The sequence below is a fragment of the Ranitomeya imitator genome, chromosome 8 (genome assembly GCF_032444005.1).
Source record: "Ranitomeya imitator isolate aRanImi1 chromosome 8, aRanImi1.pri, whole genome shotgun sequence".
NCBI classification, from domain to species: domain Eukaryota; kingdom Metazoa; phylum Chordata; class Amphibia; order Anura; family Dendrobatidae; genus Ranitomeya; species Ranitomeya imitator.
Window position 1 is genome coordinate 117363640 of NC_091289.1, and position 16467 is coordinate 117380106.

Sequence of the window (16467 nt, forward strand, 5' to 3'; positions counted from 1 at the left end):
TCTGACAAACTGAACAGAAAGAGAAAGTCCAGGCTGCCGCTGATCCCTGGCTTCCTCTTCATGTTCATATTGTCCGAAGACAGAGACAGTGATGCAAGTTCTGATTGGGTGCCAGTGTCACAATCACAACACCATATCACAACCCTGGGGAGAACGAGTGTGAACTCCGGGAGAACTGCATGGTAGGTGAGTATAGGCTTTATTATTTTATCGTAACATAACATTTAGTTTAAGCATGGGGTTGTACTAGTAGTGGACAACAATTTTCAAAGCCAGCAGAGACCAAGACCGTGCTGTAGCCTAGTTGGACAAGCGAGTCCCGGGTGACTTATTCCCTCCTGCTGACTTGGATTGCAAAATCAAATTTCATACATTCCATTGAGGAGCGTCAACACTCCAAAACATTGAATCTGCAATTTGAGATTTTGTTTTTTCTTTTATCCTAAATCATGTGGCAAGGCTCATTAAAGGGTCGATATTGACATTTAGGATTGTTACTTTCACTAGGTGGCAATAAAGTTTGAGGCCTCTTTTTTTCTGAAGAGGCAATTTGCATGATTATCTTAGCATGTGACAAATTCTTTCTGAAGTTTTGGATTTATGTAGTTCCTCAAATAAACAGTTTATTAAACGGTAAGTAAATACTTATACCGTTAGGCCAAGTGCACACGTTCAGTATTTTAAATCAGTATTTGCAAGCCAAGACAAGAAGGGAATAATCAGAGGAAAAGTATAATAGAAACACGTCACCACTTCTGCATTTTTCTCCCATTCCTCATTTTGGCTTACACATACTGATGTACAGTGGGTACGGAAAGTATTCAGACCCCTATAAATTTTTAACTTTCTTTCATTGCAGCCATTTGGTTAATTCAAAAAAGTTATTTTTTTCTCATTAATGTACACTCTGCCCCCCCATCTTGTCTGAAAAAAACAGAAATGTAGAAATTTTTGCAAATTTATTGAAAAAAGAAAAACTGAAATATCACATGGTCATAAGTAGGGTTGAGCGACTTTTACTTTTTTAGGATCGAGTCGTGTTTTGCAAAACCCAAATTTGTCAAAAGTTGGGTTGGGTGAACTCGGCCGGTTATTGTGAAAAGTCGTGAATCGACCAAAACACGAAACCCAATGTAAGTCAATGGGGAATCAAAGTCGGCAGTGAGTGGAGGACAGGAAAACACCTACAGTGCCCATTGTAATGTCAAAAACATCAATTCTTGTCACTTAAGCTTGTGAATCTTAATTTACCTTATAATAATAATTAGGCATTAAAAATTGGGGGTCATTTGGCTAAAGTTGTGGGGGGTAGGGCTGGTTCAAGTTTTTTGTGGGCCCAGGAAACGCGGACTACATCATGGCTGTGGAGCAGGGAGAGGTAAGTATTAAAAATTTGCAAGTGCTGTGATTCCGAGCAAGCAGGGGGGGCCCATTTGTGCGCATTGGCACTGGCACAGGGCCCCTCAAAGTACGGAGGTGTGTTTGACGGCAAAGGCCGTGCCAGTGACGTCACCAATGAGTATGCCCCCACCTGATGAAGGAACCTGCACTTTCATCTGCATATTCCTCTTTGTCCCCGTGTTAGGTGGTATAGTATGCGGGAAGGGGAACCTGACTTTCAGCACGGTCGGATTCTGGCTGTGTAGAGTGCAAGGGGAATGTAGTGGTCTGGGTCAATGTACCAGCAGACTCATGTAGCAGTGGCTGGCCAATGGGCAAGATGAGGAGGAAACACAGATATAGTCCCAAAGAATAAAGTAGGCTAAATGCAGTTCAAAATTGGTAACAGGACTAAACAGGCGGCATAGCTTTGTTCAGTGGAGGAAAACTGTAATGAGTGGCAGACACAGTTAGTAGACCCAAGTAATAAAGTGAGCCAAATGAAGTTCAAAATTGGTAACAGGAGTAAACAGGCGGCACTGCTTTGTTCAGTGGAGAACAACAAACAGCGGCAGACACCGCTAGTAGGCCCAACCAAACAAGTAGGCCAAATGCAGTTTAATATCGGATATAGGCCGAAAGCCTGAAAATTGGAGCTCAGCTTTGCTCAGTGGAGGAGAACACCAAGCAGCGGCAGACACCGTTAGTAGGCCCAACCAAACAAGTAGGCCAAATGCAGTTTAATATCTGATATAGGCCGCAAGCCTGAAGATTGAAGCTCAGCTTTGTTCAGTGGAGGATAACACCAAGCAGCGGCAGACACCGTTAGTAGGCCCAACCAAACAGGCAGGCCAAATGCAGTTTAATATCTGATATAGGCCAAAAGCCTGAAGATTGAAGCTCAGCTTTGTTCAGTGGAGGAGAACACCAAGCAGCGGCAGACACCGTAGGTAGGCCCAACCAAACAACTAGGCCAAATGCAGTTTAATATCATATACATGCCAAAAGCCTGAAGATTAAAGCTCAGCTTTGTTCAGTGGAAGAGAACACCAAGCAGCGGCAGATACCGTTAGCAGGCCCAACCAAACAAGTAGCCCAAATGCAGTTTAATATCTGATATAGGCCAGAAGCCTGAAGATTGAAGTTCAACTTTGTTCAGTTGAGAAAAGCAAGCAGCCGCAGACACCGTTAGTAGGACCAACCAAACAAGTATTCCAAATGCAGTTTAATATCTGATATAGGCCTAAAGCCTGAAGATTGAAGCTCAGCTTTGTTCAATTGAGAAAAGCAAGCAGCCGCAGACACGGTCAGTAGGCCCAACCAAGCAAGTAGTCCAAATTCAGTTTAATATCTGATATAGGCCGAAAGCTTGAAGATTGAAGCTCAGCTTTGTTCAGTTGAGAGAAGCAAGCAGCCACAGACACCGTTAGTAGGCCTAACAAAACAAGAAGTCCAAATGCAGTTTAATATCTGATATAGACCGAAAGCCTTTAGATTGAAGCTCAGCTTTGTTCAGTTGAGAAAAGCAAGCAGCCGCAGACACCGTTAGTAGGACCAACCAAACAAGTATTCCAAATGCAGTTTAATATCTGATATAGGCTGAAAGCCTGAAGATTGAAGCTCAGCTTTGTTCAATTGAGAAAAGCAAGCAGCCGCAGACAATGTTAGTAATCCCAACCAAAGAAGTAGTCCAAATGCAGTTTAATATGTGATATAGGCCGAAAGCCTGAAGATTGAAGATCGGCAGAAATTAGATGGCGGTCGGCGTGCACGCCCTTTTATAGCCCCTGTGATGCTGCAGAAAGCAAGCCAATCACTGCCATGCCTTTCTCTAAGATGGTGGGGACCGAGACCTATGTCATCATGCTGCCCACACTCTGCTTGCTCCTTCATTTGCTGAGAAATGGCGCTTAAAGCGTCATATGAAACGCAACTTTGGCGCGCAGATCGCCAACATCATGGCCGATCCCACAGTGGGATCGGGTCGGGTTTCACGAAACCCGACTTTGCCAAAAGTCGGCGATTTTTTAAATTGTCCGATCCGTTTCTCTTAACCCTAGTCATAAGTATTCAGATCCTCTGCTCAGTATTGAGTAGAAGCACCCTTTTGAGCTAGTACAGCCATGAGTCTTCTTGGGAATGATGCAACAAGTTTTTCACACCTGGATTTGGGTCTCCAATGTCATTCTTCCTTGCAGATTCTCTCCAGTTCCATCAGGTTGGATGGTGAACGTTGGTGGACAGCCATTTTCAGGTCTCTCCAGAGATGCTCAATTGCGTTTACCTCAGGGCTCTGGCTGGGCCAGTCAAGAATGGTCACAGAGTTGTCCTGAAGCCACTCCTTTGTTATTTTAACTGTGTGCTTAGGGTCATGGTCTTGTTGGAAGGTGAACCCTCGGCCAAGTCTGAGGTCCAGAGTACTGTGGAAGAGGTTTTCATCCAGGATATCTCTGTACTTGGCCGCATTCATGTCTCCTTCAATGACAACCAGTCGTCCTGTCCCTGCATTATGCTGCCACCACAATGTTTCACTGTTGGGATTGTATTGGGCAGGTGATGAGCAGTGCCTGGCTTTCTCTACACAACGCTTAGAATTATCACCAAAAAGGTATAATTTTGTCTCATCAGACCAGAGAATCTTATTTCTCATAGTCTCAGAGTTCTTCATGTGTTTTTTAGCAAACTCCTATACAGGCTTTCATATGTCTTGCACTGAGGAGAGGCTTCCGTCGGGGCACTCTGCCATGAAGGCCTGACTGGTGGAGGGCTGCAGTGATAGTTGACTTTGTAGAACCTTCTCTCATCTCCCTACTGCATCTCTGGAGCTCAGCCACAGTGATCTTGGGGTTCTTTACCTCTCTAACAAAGGCTCTTCTCCAATGATTGCTCAATTTGGCTGGACGGCCAGATCTAGGAAGACTTCTGATGGTCACAAACTTCTTCCATTTAAGGATTATGGAGGCCACTGTGCTATTAGGAACCTTGAGTACTCCAGAAATTTCTGTTGTAACCTTGGCCAGATCTGTGCCTTGCCACAATTCTCTCTGCTCCTTGGCCAGTTCCTTTGACCTCGTGATTCTCATTTGGTCTCACATGCACTGTGAGCTGTGATGTCTTATATAAACAGGTGTGAGCCTTTCCAAATCCAGTCCTATCAGTTTAATTAAACACAGCTGGACTCCAATGAAGGAGTAGAACCATCTCAAGGAGGATAACAAGGACATGGAAAAAATGTGATCTTAAATATGAGTGCCTGCGTAAGGGGTCTGAATATTTATGATTATGTGATATTTCAGTTTTTCTTTTTTAATAAATTTCCACAAAGTCTACATTTCTATTTTTTAATCAAGATGGGGAGCAAAGTGTACATTAATGAGGAAAAAAAATGTTTTTTGAATTTATCATATGGCAGCAATGAAACAAAGAGTGAGAAATTTAAAGGGGTCTGAATACTTTCCATACCCACTGTAAAATGCTGACCAAATACCAAATGTGTGATCGTGTCCTTATGGTTAGGGTTGAGCGACTTTTACTTTTTTAGGATCGAGTTGGGTTTCACGAAACCCGACTATTTCAAAAGTCGAGTCGAGTGAAATCGGCGGATTATCGCGAAAAGTCCGGGATCGACTGAAACACTAAACCCAATGCAAGTCAATGGGGAAGCATAGTCGGCAGTGAGTGGAGGCCAGGAAAACACATACAGTGCCCATTTTAATGTAAAAAACATTCATTCTTGTTACTGAAGCTTGTCAATCTTAATTTACCTTATCATGATAGTTAGGCATCGGAAATTGGGGGTCATTTGGCTAAAGTTGTGGGGGGGGGGTATGGCTGGTTCAAGTATTTAGTGGGCCCAGGAAACGTAGACCACATCACGGCAGTGGAGCAGGGAGAGGTAAGTATTTCAACTTTGCAAGTGCTGTGATCCTGAGCATTTGCATTGGCACAAGGCCCCTCAATGTATGGCGGTGTGTTTGCACGGTGGGGGTGCCTCCCACCGGCAGCGACACTTTTGCGTACTATGAGGGGCCCTGTGCCAGTGACGTCGCCAACGAGTATTCCCCCCCACCTGATCAAGGAACCTGCACTTTCATCTGCACCTTCCTCTTTGTACCCATGTAAGGTGGTATAGTATGCGGGAAGGGGAACCTAACTTTCAGGAGGGTCAGATTCTGGCTGTGTAGCGTGCAAGGGGAATGTAGGGGTCTGGGTCAATGTACCAGCAGACTCATCTAGAACTGGCTGGGCAATGGGCAGGATGAGGAGGAAGCACAGATATAGGCCCAAATAATAAAGTGGGCTAAATGCATTTCAAAATTGGTAACAGGACTAAACAGGCTGCATTGCTTTGTTCAGTGGAGGACAACTGTAATGAGAGGCTGACACAGTGAGTAGGCCCAAATCAGTAAGTAGGCTAAATGCAGTTCAAAATTGGCAACAGTAGTAAACAGGCGGCACTACTTTGGTCAGTGGAGAACAGCAAGGAGCGGCAGACACCGTAAGTAGGCCCCAACCAAACTAGTAGACCAAATGCAGTGTAATCTAAAAACTACTTAATGAAAGCCTGAAGATAGAAGCTATGGCAAGTAAACCAGGAGAACACCTTGGAGCACCAGACACCGTTAGTAGGCCCCAACCAAACTAGTAAGCCACATGCTTTATATTATTAAAACTACTTAATGAAAGCCTGAAGATAGAAGCTCAGTAAAGGAAACAAGGAGAACATCTAGGAGCGGCAGACACCGTTAGTAGACCCCAACAAAACTAGTAGGGCAAATGCAGTGTAATATTAAAACTACTTAATGAAAGTCTGAAGATGGAAGCTAAGGCAAGTAAACCAGGAGAACACTTGGGAGTGGCAGACACCGTTAGTAGGCCCCAACCAAACTAGTAGGCCAAATGCAGTTTAATATTTTAAAAAACATAGGATGAAAGCTTGAAGATTGAAGCTAATGAAAAAAAAACAGGAGAACACCAAGGAAAGGCAGACACCGTTAGTAGGCCCCAACCAAACTAGTAGTCCCAATGCAGTTTTCAAATTCCGATAGGCTGAAAACCTGACAATTGAAGGTCAGCTTTTTTAAGAGGAGGACAGCTGCATTGAGTGGCGTAGACAGACACAGGTAGTAGGCCTTAAACCAAAAAGACTTACTAGGCCTAAAATAAAAAAAAGTTGGCTCTATGCAGATTTACATAGGTTCCATGGGTACACAGGCAGCATTGGTGTGGTCAGTGGAGGACAATTGGAAGGAGGGACCGCAGACAGATTTACTAGGCCTAAAATAAAAAAAGTAGGCTCTATACACTTTTAAATAGGTTCCATGGGTACACAGGCAGCATTGGTGTGGTCAGTGGAGGACAGTTGGAAGGAGGGACCGCAGACAGATTTACTAGGCCTAAAATAAAAAAAGTAGGCTCTATACACTTTTAAATAGGTTCCATGGGTACAAAGGCAGCATTGGTGTGGTCAGTGGAGGACAGTTGGAAGGAGGGACCGCAGACAGACTTACTAGGCCTAAAATAAAAAAGTAGGCTCTATGCACTTTTAAATAGGTTCCTGGGGTACACAGGCAGCATTGGCGTGGTCAGTGGAGGACAATTGGAAGGAGGGACCGCAGACAGACTTACTAGGCCTAAAATAAAAAAAAGTTGGCTCTATGCAGATTTACATAGGTTCCATGGGTGCACAGGCAGAATTGGTGTGGTCAGTGGAGGACAATTGGAAGGAGGGACCGCAGACAGATTTACTAGGCCTAAAATAAAAAAAGTAGGCTCTATACACTTTTAAATAGGTTCCATGGGTACAAAGGCAGCATTGGTGTGGTCAGTGGAGGACAGTTGGAAGGAGGGACCGCAGACAGACTTACTAGGCCTAAAATAAAAAAGTAGGCTCTATGCACTTTTAAATAGGTTCCAGGGGTACACAGGCAGCATTGGTGTTGTCAGTGGCGGACAATTGGAAGGAGGGACCGTAGACAGATTTACTAGACCTAAAATAAAAAAGTAGGCTCTATGCACTTTTAAATAGGTTCCTGGGGTACACAGGCAGCATTGGTGTGGTCAGTGGAGGACAATTGGAAGGAGGGACCGCAAACAGACTTACTAGGCCTAAAATAAAAAAAAGTTGGCTCTATGCAGATTTACATAGGTTCCATGGGTGCACAGGCAGCATTGGTGTGGTCAGTGGAGGACAATTGGGAGGAGGGACTGCAGACAGATTTACTAGGCCTAAAATAAAAAAGTAGGCTCTATACACTTTTAAATAGGTTCCATGGGTACAAAGGCAGCATTGGTGTGGTCAGTGGAGGACAGTTGGAAGGAGGGACCGCAGACAGACTTACTAGGCCTAAAATAAAAAAAGTAGGCTGTATGCACTTTTAAATAGGTCCCAGGGGTACACAGGCAGCATTGGTGTTGGCAGTGGCGGACAATTGGAAGGAGGGACCATAGACAGACTTACTAGACCTAAAATAAAAAAGTAGGCTCTATGCACTTTTAAATAGGTTCCAGGGGTACACAGGCAGCATTGGTGTGGTCAGAGGAGGACAATTGGAAGGAGTGTCTGACACAGTTAGTAGGCCAAAATAATAAATTGAGGTTAATGTCTGACAAAAAAAAAATTAACAAATAAACAGGTGGCATACCTAGGTACAGTGGTGGGCTCCTCTGCTGACTTGCAGACAGTGGTATTTGGCGCAAAGTATTAACTGATGTAAATGTAGGACAGGGCCCTTCAATATTTTTACTAGCATCATATATGTCAACAAATTGGTATTGGCAGTGCCATTGAAGGATTTAACCGCATAGACTAAACAGTAGTGGAGCAGTTAGAGATAATTTTGCAAGTGGTAGAGCACTGTTTGAGCTTGGGGGGGACACTCTCTCGTGGCTGGCGGTACTGGCCCAGGGCCCCTCATGTTACAATGGTGTGTCTGACTTTGGGTGTGCACCACCACTGCCAGAGACACTTCATTGTACTATGAGGGACCCTGTGCCAGTGCCATCGCCCAAAAGTGGGCACACCCACCTCTTCAGACAAACGGCACTCTCACAGGTGCTTGTGCCAAGTGGTGACCACGACACCGTGGGGGGAGTCAGCCCATTTAGGGAGGTGTAAAAATGGCATATGCTGGACATACAGCAGCTGCAAATGGAGAAATTGGAACAGTCAGTAAGACCAGTCCAAAAGCAAGACCTTTTTACTGGAAAGCTAGGTGTCTGCCGGGAAAGGTGGGGCAAAATAATTAGAAATCCATGAGTGGTTCATTTTAATGAAGGTTAGATCATCAACATTTTGGGTAGCCAGATGACTCTTTTTTTTCGGTCAGTATTGAACCAGCAGCACTGAATACTCTTTCTGATAGCACACTAGCTGCTGGGCAAGCAAGCTCCTGCAATGCATATTCTGCCAATTCAGGCCAGGTGTCCAGTTTGGATGCCCAGTAATCAAATGGGAATGATGGGTGAGGGAGAACATCGATAAGGGAGGAAAAATAGTTAGTAACCATACTGGACAAATGTTGTCTCCTGTCACTTTGAATTGATGCTGCAGTACCTGTCCTGTCTGCGGTCATTGCAAAATCACTCCACAACCTGGTCAGAAAACCACTCTGTCCAACGCCACTTCTGATTTGTGCACCTCTAACACCTCTGCCCTGTTGCCCCCTGCAGCTCGTGTGAGAACCATCACTGCCGCTGTGTGCTGGGAATGCCTGAATCAAATGGTCTGCAAGAGTTGCTTGTTTGGTTGCCAATTTTTGCTCAAGGTTCTCATGTGGCATGATATTTAGCAAATTCCCTTTATAGCGTGGATCCAGGAGGCAGGCCAACCAGTAATCGTCATCGGTCATCATTTTTTATAATGCGGGGGTCCCTTTTTAGGATACGCAAGGCCTAATCCGCCATGTGGGCCAATGTTCCAGGTGTCAATTCACTGCTTTTGCTTAGTTGAGGAGCACTTTCTGGCAAATCAACGTCACTTGTCTCCCTCAAAAACCCTGAACCTGACCTTGCAACACCACCAGTTTCTATTGCCCCCTGAGAAGCTTCCTCATCCAAAAAATATTCATCCCCATCATCCTCCTCGTCCTCCTCCTCTTCACCCGCCACCTCGTCCAGTAGACTTCCCTGACCAGACAATGGCTGACTGTCATCAAGGCTTCCCTCGTCCTCAGCTGCAGACGCCTGCTCCTTTATGTGCGTCAAACTTTGCATCAGCAGATGCATTAGGGGGATGCTCATGCTTATGATGGTGTCGTCTGCACTAACCAGGCATGTGCATTCCTCAAAACACTGAAGGGCTTGACACAGGTCTTGTACCTTCAACCACTGCACACCTGACAACTCCATGTCTGCCATCTAACTGCCTGCCCGTGTATATATAAAAAGACAAGACCCCAAAATGTAAATCAAACATATATTATGATATACCACTTCCGGGTCCTCCTGGTTGCGCATGCGCCATCGTGCGTCTGCTCCGTTCATCGGCGGCTATGAACTGTATATATATGACCTCCGGTTCCTCCTGCACAACACCCCCTGACGAAGGAGTATATCCGAAACGCGCGTTGGGGTGCGCTGTGCTTGGAGGAACGGACCTTGGCAGGTAGTGACCAATTGTATTTATCTGGGCATTCTATATATATATATTACTTGGAGCCAGGCGACTTTTGGTGCATGGTTCAAGCATATGTTGTGCTGTATTTACGGACAGAGTTAGGTTTCCACAGCTTCCCTTCAGTTTTGGGCACATATACACGCATGTAACGGCACATTTTGCACTGAGGCACCTTTTTGTGTCACTTTATACATATTTTTCTGCATATTTCGTTTATATAACGTATATATTTCTATATTGTGTATATTCATTGCAAGCACTTTGCACTTTTTTGTTTTGCCCTGTAGCATATAGATTTATATATATATATATATATATATATATATATATATATATAATATATATATATATATAATATATATTTTATATTTTAGGCTCCCTCCGTATCTATATGCATACATGTGTCTTTACATGCATCCTTGCACGCCATAGGTCCAAGTGATAAAGCGGTCTTTTATGAGCATTGTTATTCTACCTTCTGTTGTGTCCGTTCACTTTTTTGCGCTATAGGTATTTGAATATTTTCCTTTTTATAGGCCATTTTTGATAGCACATATTTATTTATTGTGTCTCCAATGTCTCCAAGCACAGGCACACTTTTGTAGTGCCACTTTTTTATAATCTAATAAAGACACTATTTTGTTATACCATATTTGCCTTTCTTCATCTTTTTGGTATATCATAATATATGTTTGATTTACATTTTGGGGTCTTGTCTTTTTATTCATTAGTCCGAATGGTGTGCCATTCACAGGTTTTAGCGGCCATACGATTACGTGTATATTGATTTTTTATTATATACTTTTCATTATTATTGTAATTTGTGGTCTGCTATTTTGTTCTGCCTGTGTATGTGTATCCTCCCACAAATACATAACAGCACGCCTCTGTTCGCACAGCCTGTGAAGCAAGTGCAGTGTGGAGTTCCACCTTGTTGCAACATCGATTATTAGGCGATGCTGGGGAAGGTGCAAAGACCGCTGATGGTTCTGCATATGGCTGGAGTGTACGGGCAAACAGTGGATGTGCGAGCAAAGTCTGCGCACCTTCAGGAGCAGGTTGGGTAACCCCAGAAAACTTTTCAGGAAGCACTGCACCACCCGGTTTAAGGTGTGAGCCAGGCAAGGAATGTGTTTCAGTTGTGAAAGGGCTATGGTAGCCATAAAATTCCTTCCGTTATCACTGACTACTTTGCCTGCCTCAAGATGTACACTGCCCAGGAAAAAATCAGGCCCACTGTATTACACTACACAGTTTGAGTGGCAGAAAGTGGATGACAGATATGCCACAAACAAGAGTGACGCAGATTCACTTAGTGGCAATAGAAATCTCCCTTTTGTATGTGTGGGAGAATGCAGGAAAAAAATCAGGCCCACTGTATTACACTACACAGTTTGAGTGGCAGAAAGTGGTTGGCAGATATATCAAAAAATACAAGGGCTGTAGTAGAATTTCAATCTCCCTACAATGATCAAAGGACAAGTATGGCAACAATAAAAAGGACTGCTGCACACAAAAGTGTGGACAAAGAAACAAGAGAGCTGTGCAGAAAAGAGCAACAGGATTTTTGCTTTGAAAAAAAGCAGTTGGTTTGCACAGCGGCGTATACACAGCAATGCAGCTATCAGGGAGCCTTATAAGCTACAGAGCTGATGCACAGAAATCTAGCCTCCACTGTCCCTGCAACGAAAAAGTGATGTTGGACAGTGGAAATCGCTACAGCACAAGCAGTTTGGGGGTTAATATTCCCTTCCTAACGCTATCCCTGCTTCAGACGAACCTACAGCAACCTCCCCCTATGCTCAGATCGGCAGAAGTAAGATGGCGGTCAGCGTGCACGACCCTTTATAGCCCCTGTGATGCCGCAGAAAGCAAGCCAATCACTGTAATGCCCTTCTCTAAGATGGTGGGGACTGAGACCTATGTCATCACGCTGCCCACACTCTGCGTCCACCTTCATTGGCTGAGAAATGGCGCTTAACGAGTCATATGAAACGCGACTTTGGCGCGAAGATCGCCGACCACGTGGCCGATCCCACACTGGGACCGGCTCGGGTTTCACGAAACCCGACTTTGCCGAAAGTCGACGACTTATGAAATTGACCGATCCGTTTCGCTCCACCCTACTTATGGTAACTGTTGCCTAAGCAACCCCTACCCCATTTTTTACATGGTAACTTAGGATACCAGTTAAATAAGATATTGCTGCAATTTATGTAACTAAAAAATTCCCTACATGTATCTAACTAGGATTGATATGGCAGAATGTGCATGGATTTCTGCAATTAATATTGAGATGGATGTGACAGCTGCAAAAATTTCTGTAGCAAATATTCCACACTTGAATATACGCAGTTGCTGGAAGGAACACGGTGCAATTACTATCATATAACACAATGCTAAAAACAAACAGGAACTCATATAAATGTCTTTGTATCTTATAGGGCAATGTTACAACAACAAGGCGTATTTTGAAAATGCTGAACTTGTAAACTTACAACGAAACTATCTGGAAGGAGAAGCAGTGAATTTTAGGTGTAAACCTCCTTTTCGGACACCAGACGGAAAGACCACTGGAATTAGAACGTGTCTCCCTAATGGAGAGTTTACTACAGCAAAATGTTCAAGTAAGTATAATTGATTATCTTTAGGATATATAGGGCTGTGCAAATCAAAGTATTAGCAGGTGTTGCTAAGTTCTGCAAATGAAAAAAAAATTCAAGCATCAATCTGTGGCATATAAGAGGGGCATAAATACCAGGTAGAATAGGATTTATTTTAAGTCACATGATGTACAATAACAAATTATATTATGGTACCGTGTGTTAGGTCTCGAGTTCCCGCTTCTGCACAGGGGGAATCTCGAGCCATCTTCGCTGCAGTCTCCCATTCTTATCCAGCCGCAGTGGAGTCTGCTCAGCAGGGATGTCGGTCCCAGCGTCTTGCTCAGTCTCACGCTGTACAGAGAGTTGCTGCTGCTTCTTCAGCTTCTGCCATTAAAGTCAGTGCTGGTCAGCAGCGAGCGGACTTCTCTGGGACTAAGTCCTTGTCTGCACACACTGAGCATGCCCAGGGCAAGATCTCCCGTTGGAGATCGAGGGTCATGTGCTCAGGCTCTGCAGCACATTCCATTGGTCCTCTTGGCAGGTCTTGGAAGGGCAAAGTTTCTGTGGCCACTTCCTGTGCTGCAACTATATAAACTGCGCATGACCGCACGGCCATGCACTAGTGTACTATTGTCAATGTGTGTATGTTGTGAGTGCAAGTCGTCCTTGGATACCCCTACCCTATTGAATGTCTGTTCGCGGAAGGTGTATGGCTGCTATCTAGCGCCCGACTTAGCCTACAGCACAAATCACACATTACAGTGTCCAGTTGCTGTGACCGCCAGTACGGCGCCGTGCACTTCCTCTGTGCTTTCCTTACCCAAGCCTGGGTGGTTAGTGGCGTTCGTCAGTGCGGCACCGCATGCACTCTTGTGCCTTAAAATCGTTATTTAGTTTCTTTACACACCCAGTTGCGGTGTTATGCCAGCAAGGGTCTAATCGGACTTCAATCCTTGTTGGGGTTGAGTTCGCTGACTACTTGCTCGCGCTCTATGTGCGGTACCGCGGTCCTGTGACGCACAAGGTCGGAAGCATCCTTGCTTCTTTTTCTCCAAGACCTTCTCACCAGCAGAGAGGAATTATTCCATCGGGGACAGGGACTTGCTAGCCATGAAGTTGGCTTTCTCGGAGTGGAGACATCTCTTGGAGGGTGCACGTTTTCCCTTCCAAGTCTTCACAGACCATAAAAATTTGGTGTACCTGCAGACAGCCCAGCGGTTGAATTCTCGCCAGGCCAGATGGTCCTTATTCTTCTCCCGGTTTCATTTCACCCTCCATTTTCTTTCTGGGGAGAAGAACATTCGGGCCGACGCTCGCTCTCGCTCCGTTGTCATCTGCGGAGGAGGAGCCTCGGCTTATTGTCCCCACCGAGAGCTTGAGAACTGTGGCCCCGGTTTCGCTAGAGTCTGTGCCCCCGGGCAAGACTTTTGTTCCATCCAATTTGTGACCGGAGGTTCTCTCTTGGGCACGCTCGTCCAGGGTGGGTGGACATTTTGGTACCAAAAGGACATCTGAGTTACTGGCGAGGACGTACTGGTGGCCGCATATGGCTCGTGATGTCGCAGAGTATGTTCGGGCGTGTGTCTCTTGCGCCAAGAACAAGACTCCTCGACAACGGCCAGCTGGTTTGCTTTATCCTCTGCCGGTGGCGGACAGGCCCTGGGAGATGGTCGGGATGGACTTTGTGGTGGGCTTACCCAAGTCTCGTAACTGCACCATTATCTGGGTGATCACCGACCATTTTTCCAAAATGGTGCACTTGGTGCCTCTTCCACGGCTACCTTCTGCACGGGCATTGGCTGTCTTGTTCGTCAAGCATATCTTTCGCCTACACGGTATGCCAGACAAAATTGTTAGTGACCGGGGTCCCCAGTTTGCATCTCGATTCTGGAGAGAGCTTTGTCGTCTACTCAGTATTGAGTTGAATCTCTCTTCGGCATATCATCCCGAGACGAATGGGTTGGTAGAGAGGGCCAACCAGACCTTGGTCACATATTTACGACATTTTGTTTCTGCCAGGCAGGATGACTGGGCATCCTTGCTACCGTGGGCAGAGTTTGCACTTAACAATGCCGTAGCCGACTCTACCGGTCAGATTCCATTCCTCCAAAATTACGGCCAGCATCCGCGTGTTCCTGTGCCCATGCCTGTGTCTTCTGCTGACTCCAGGGTGGCAGACTGGGCTGTGAAGGCACGGGATATTTGGGACCGCACTCAGGATGCCATTCGGGCCTCTAAGGAGAGAATGAGGTCCTCCGCCGATGCTCATCGGCGTCCCGCTTCGACCTTTTCTCCTGGCGACTTGGTGTGGCTCTCCGCCCGTAACATCAGGCTGCGAGTTGAGTCCACTAAGTTTGCTCCTCGCTACTTGGGTCCCTTCAAGGTTCTCGAACAAGTTAATCCTGTGGTCTACTGTTTGGCTCTTCCTCCACGCTTGGGTATCACCGACACCTTTCATGTGTCCCTCTTGAAACCCGTATACATGTCCCGGTTTTCCGAGTCATCTGCCGGGACATCGGGTTCGTCTACGGACGATTACGAGGTGAACACTATTTTGGGGTGCAAGGTGGTACGCGGCAAAAAGTTCTATCTGGTGGATTGGAAGGGTTATGGCCCAGAGGACAGGTCATGGGAGCCTGCTGAAAACATTCGGGCCCCACAGCTGATTGCTGCCTTCGAGCGTAGCGAGGCCCAGGGGGGGGGGCCCTAGAAGGGGGGTTACTGTTAGGTCTCGAGTTCCCGCTTCTGCACAGGGGGAATCTCGAGCCATCTCCACTGCGGTCTCCCATTCTTATCCAGCCGCAGTGGAGTCTGCTCAGCAGGGACATCGGTCCCAGCGTCTTGCTCAGTCTCACGCTGTACAGAGAGTTGCTGCTGCTTCTTCAGCTTCTGCCATTAAAGTCAGTGCTGGTCAGCAGCGAGCGGACTTCTCTGGGACTAAGTCCTTGTCTGCACACACTGAGCATGCCCAGGGCAAGATCTCCCATTGGAGATCGAGGGTCATGTGCTCAGGCTCTGCAGCACATTCCATTGGTCCTCTTGGCAGGTCTTGGAAGGGCAAAGTTTCTGTGGCCACTTCCTGTGCTGCAACTATATAAACTGCGCATGACCGCACGGCCATGCGCTAGTGTACTATTGTCAATGTGTGTATGTTGTGAGTGCAAGTCGTCCTTGGATACCCCTACCCTATTGAATGTCTGTTCGCGGAAGGTGTATGGCTGCTATCTAGCGCCCGACTTAGCCTACAGCACAAATCACACATTACAGCGTCCAGTTGCTGTGACCGCCAGTACGGCGCCGTGCACTTCCTCTGTGCTTTCCTTACCCAAGTCTGGGTGGTTAGTGGCGTTCGTCAGTGCGGCACCGCATGTACTCTTGTGCCTTAAAATCGTTATTTAGTTTCTTTACACACCCAGTTGCGGTATTATGCCAGCAAGGGTCTAATCGGACTTCAATCCTTGTTGGGGTTGAGTTCGCTGACTAATTGCTCGCGCTCTATGTGCGGTACCGCGGTCCTGTGACGCAACAGGATCGCTTCCTTCACGTTGGGTGAAGTTTAACCCTCGTGTGTATTCTTATGAGTACCGCCATATAGTCCGTCGTTACTTGGCAGCAGGTTCCATCTCTGCACGGTGGACCCCGGGCTGCGAACGCACCATACTCTATTTGTCTTAATATTTGGTGCGTTCCGCTAGCCCTAACACCGTGTTAGCCAGAAAAATCGATGTGAATACTTTTCTGCTCAGTGATGACAAAAGTATTCTCAGAGTGATACCTTTATTGGCTAACCAGAAAATAATATGTTTGCAGCTTTCAGAGCACAAAAGCTCCTCCTTCAGGCTAATTACAAATAGAAAAAAATCA

At 45.9% G+C, this 16467-nt stretch overlaps 1 protein-coding gene across 2 annotated transcripts in view; it reads left to right on the forward strand.

Annotated features, from left to right (window-relative positions):
• CFH (complement factor H) overlaps window positions 1–16467 on the forward strand; it is a 906401-nt gene that overhangs the window by 248176 nt on the left and 641758 nt on the right. For both annotated transcript variants that reach the window (XM_069737284.1, XM_069737285.1), the window contains exon 9: window positions 12442–12624. In XM_069737284.1, coding sequence (XP_069593385.1) covers window positions 12442–12624 — 183 coding nt within the window. The remainder of the gene's footprint in view (window positions 1–12441; window positions 12625–16467) is intronic.